The following is a 3,571-nucleotide window of genomic DNA, read 5'->3' as shown; positions in this document are numbered from 1 at the left end:
CGATTAATTTCTTTCTATTTTTAGTAGAGACGGGGTCTCGCTCTTGCTCAGGCTGGTCTCGAACTCCTGAGCTCAAACAATCTGCCCGCCTCGGCCTCCCAGAGAGCTAGGATTACAGGGGTGAGCCACCGCGCCCGGCCTCCCACTTGGATTCTTGTGTAAAATGCTTCTGAGCTGGAGGTTTGTGTGAGGAGGTTGTTTTTTTTTCTTTTTCTTCTTTTCCTTTTAAATTCAAGCACGTTTAAAGGATTAGAAAGTCTACTTCTTGACCGTCACTCAAACTCTTGTTTTCCTATATATGGAGGGTTGCCAGGTAAAATACAGGACCCCCAGTTAAATTTGGATTTCAGATAAACAACGAATAATTTTGTCCCAAATATTGCATGGGACATACTTATACTAAAGTATTATTGTTGTTTATCCTAAATTCAAATTTAACCGAGGATCCTGTATTTTTATTTCCAAAATCTGGCGGCCTGATGAGATTGAGTCAGCCTGGTCCGTCTGCAGGAGCCAGTCAGGCGGGAGGACGCGGCCGAGACCGTGCGATTCCGGGTAACCCGGGTCTTCGCTGCCCTCTGGTGGGCGGAGCGTGTCTTGCACGCACACACCTTTATCCGCCAGACACAAAACTCCGCTGGCCCTAGTGTCACAGAGCTCTTCTCTCTTCTGGGGCACGTGGAGTGGTCTCTTCACCGACAAACAAGCCAACACTGACCGGCCAGATAACCTGTCATCTCTCAGGCCACAAAGGTCACTAAACGGCCAGACCACGTGAGCAGGTTCCAGATCATTGCCAGCACCAGTGGAGGACAGCCTCTGGGCTGCGTGCAAGGCAGAGCTAGACTCAGAACGCCGCCTGGCGGGAAGCGGAGACGGGGAGCTCGGCGTGAGGTGGGCAAAGAGGAGGGACACTGAGAGGAATGAAGGTCAAGTTCAACTGCCCCTGGGCTGCACCGAAGGAGCCACAAAGGGGTGTGTCTGGGCTTATCCAGCGGTGAGGGACACAGGAGCATGGATTCCAGACAGTCTCATGCAAACTCTCCTACAGCGAGGGATGGACCCTCAGTGACACAGTTTATCCAACTAGTAAATGGGGGAATGGGGAGGGGGGAGCTGGCCCAAGCGTCTAAATTTTCAAAAATGTATCTAGATGGTTCTATGGCGCACTAGGACCTTGCTACTCACGAGTGTCGACCGGGAATCGTCATCAGCTGGAAGATTGTCAGGGACACAAACCCTGGGGTCGCTCCCGGCCTCCCGAGCAGAGCCTCAAGCAGGCCCCACACTGGCGCTGGAGACGCACCGGGCTGGGCCGTGCAACAGCTGCTCGCTTCCCAGAGACGATCGCACCCCGCGCTCTGACCCCCCTTGCTCGCTGGGGGTGTTCATGGGATGTGGGGCTTTCGGTGGCAAATCTGGGAAACCCGTCCAGGGCCACCTGGGACGAGGGGTCACCCTCGCTGTGTTCTCGCTCTGCCCGCGTTCCCCCATCCCACCCTGACCCTCACCCGTGCCCGAGTCTCTGGTTCTCACCCTGTCCTACTGCCCTGGCCCCTTCTGTCGCAGGTCAGCCACTCATCCACCCTGACCAGCCTCAGCGACAAGACCCAGTTCCCGTCCTTCCTTCGGACCCTGGCCAGCAACCTCGTGTCCTCTCACGCACTGGCCCAGCTCGTGCTCCACTTCCAATGGTCCTGGGTGGGCGTTCTGGCACAGGACGATGACTTCGGGCAGCAGAGCAGCTCTCTGGTGACCCGGGAGCTGGGCCAGGCCGGAGTCTGCATCGAGTTCCACCTCCACGTCCCCTCCCTACAGACCCTGGAGAAGATCAGCACCATCGTCCACAAGATGGAGAAGGGCACCGCCACCGTCATTCTGGTCTTCCTGAGCAACTCGAATTTCCAGCTCATCTTGCAGCGCCTGCTGGGCCGCGGCACCGTGGGCCAGGTCTGGGTCAGCCGAGAGTCCCTGTTCATAGCGTTTGCCCTGGCCACGCCGGGCGCCTCCCAGGTCCTGCGGGGCTCCTTCAGCCTTCTGCAGCACACCAGCCTGGCCCCTGGGCTCCCGGAGTTCCTCTCCCGCCTGCACCCCACCAGGACCCCAGAAGACATGTTCATGAAGCGGTTCTGGGAGGTCACCTTCAGATGCACGTGGCCCCGAGGGAGCCAGGGGCCAGCGGGAAACACCACGGTGCCGGGGGGAGTCCGATTCTGCTCTGGGAACGAGAGTCTGCCAGGCCGGGGGCAGCCTTTCCAGGAAATGATTAAATTAGACGTGGCGTACTCTGCCGTTCACAGCATCGCCCGCGCCCTGCACGATCTGGCGGCCTGCGAAAGCGAGGATGAGGCGTGTGCGGACCCTCGGCACTTCCAGCCCTGGCAGGTGAGAGAGAAACGTGTGGAGTGGACCGTTCGGGGAGGGTCAGAGAGCCAGGCACTGACTCGGCCGAGCTGTGGAGGTAGAACAGAGACAGCGCTCCTCAGGGAAGAGGCCTTATGCTCACAGCCCTGAGCCCCGCAGCGGGAGCACTGGATGAAGAGTCCTAAGTCCACCCTAGCTGTCTGAGCTCAGATGAGTCACGTTCGTGTGGCATCGCTCTATTCAGCAAATACGCGGTGCCTAGTTAAATTTGAATTTCAGATGAACAGCAATTTTTCATATGAGTATATCACAAATACTGTATGGCATATACTTGCGCTAAAAGGAGTTGTCCTACCTGAAATTGAAATTCAACTGGACCTCCTGTATTTTACCTACTTCTTGAATCTCAATAAGCTCTTCTCAAAAGAGGAGAAAGAAAGGTCCCCACTCACAGGGTTGTTGGGAACCTTAAGTTGGATGATGGTGCAAAAGCCCTTTGTACACTAAAAATTCCTCGCAGATAGGAGGTAACCCACATGGACCCACTGGCACCCTGGGTGAGGCTAACCTGTTCCTGTAGTTGCTGGTGAGTGGGGAACAATCAAGGCAGAAACTGTCGTGCTTGCATCTCTGAGCCCCAGTTACTTCGTCTGTAAAACAGAGACTATATTAATTCTACCTCTTGGATGGTTGTGAGCTAATATACGTAAAGCACTTAGAACGGAGCCCGGCAGGTGGTAGGCACTGAATTGTATTCTCTCACTATTGTCACTCAAGCCACGTGCAAAATCCAACTGAAGGGTTAGTTCTGTGGTTTTCTGCACACCTGGGGATCCTGACTCCCAGGACAGCCAGGTGAGCCTGTCAGCAGGAGCCCGTGGTGCCTGCAGGGGCGACCAAGCCCGACCCTCCTCCAGGGGAGAGCTGGTGAGAAGACGATTTCCTCAGAGCCCCCAGCCGCACGCGTCATCTGCATGCAGGGTCGCCAGATCCAGCCAACAAAAACACAAAGTACCTGAGCAGATGTGAATTTCAGAGTTACGATGAATTGGTTTTTAGTATAAGTATGTCCCCAATATTGCATGAGGCATTCTTAAAACTTATTTGTTGGCCGGGCGTGGTGGCTCACGCCTGTAATCCTAGCTCTCTGGGAGGCCGAGGCGGGTGGATTGTTTGAGCTCAGGAGTTCGAGACCAGCCTGAGCAAG

General features: G+C 55.5%; 1 protein-coding gene across 1 annotated transcript in view; it reads left to right on the top strand.

Moving 5' to 3' along the window:
* LOC105819599 (extracellular calcium-sensing receptor) overlaps positions 1-3,571 on the top strand; it is a 17,211-nt gene that overhangs the window by 2,021 nt on the left and 11,619 nt on the right. The window contains exon 2 of the mRNA XM_012655878.1: positions 1,570-2,385. Coding sequence (XP_012511332.1) covers positions 1,570-2,385 — 816 coding nt within the window. The remainder of the gene's footprint in view (positions 1-1,569; positions 2,386-3,571) is intronic.

This window comes from Propithecus coquereli, unplaced genomic scaffold (assembly GCF_000956105.1).
Source record: "Propithecus coquereli isolate 6110/MARCELLA unplaced genomic scaffold, Pcoq_1.0 Scaffold490, whole genome shotgun sequence".
Classification (NCBI taxonomy): domain Eukaryota; kingdom Metazoa; phylum Chordata; class Mammalia; order Primates; family Indriidae; genus Propithecus; species Propithecus coquereli.
The sequence above is the reverse complement of the archived record's forward strand: the minus strand, read 5'-3'. Positions and strand labels throughout refer to the sequence as shown.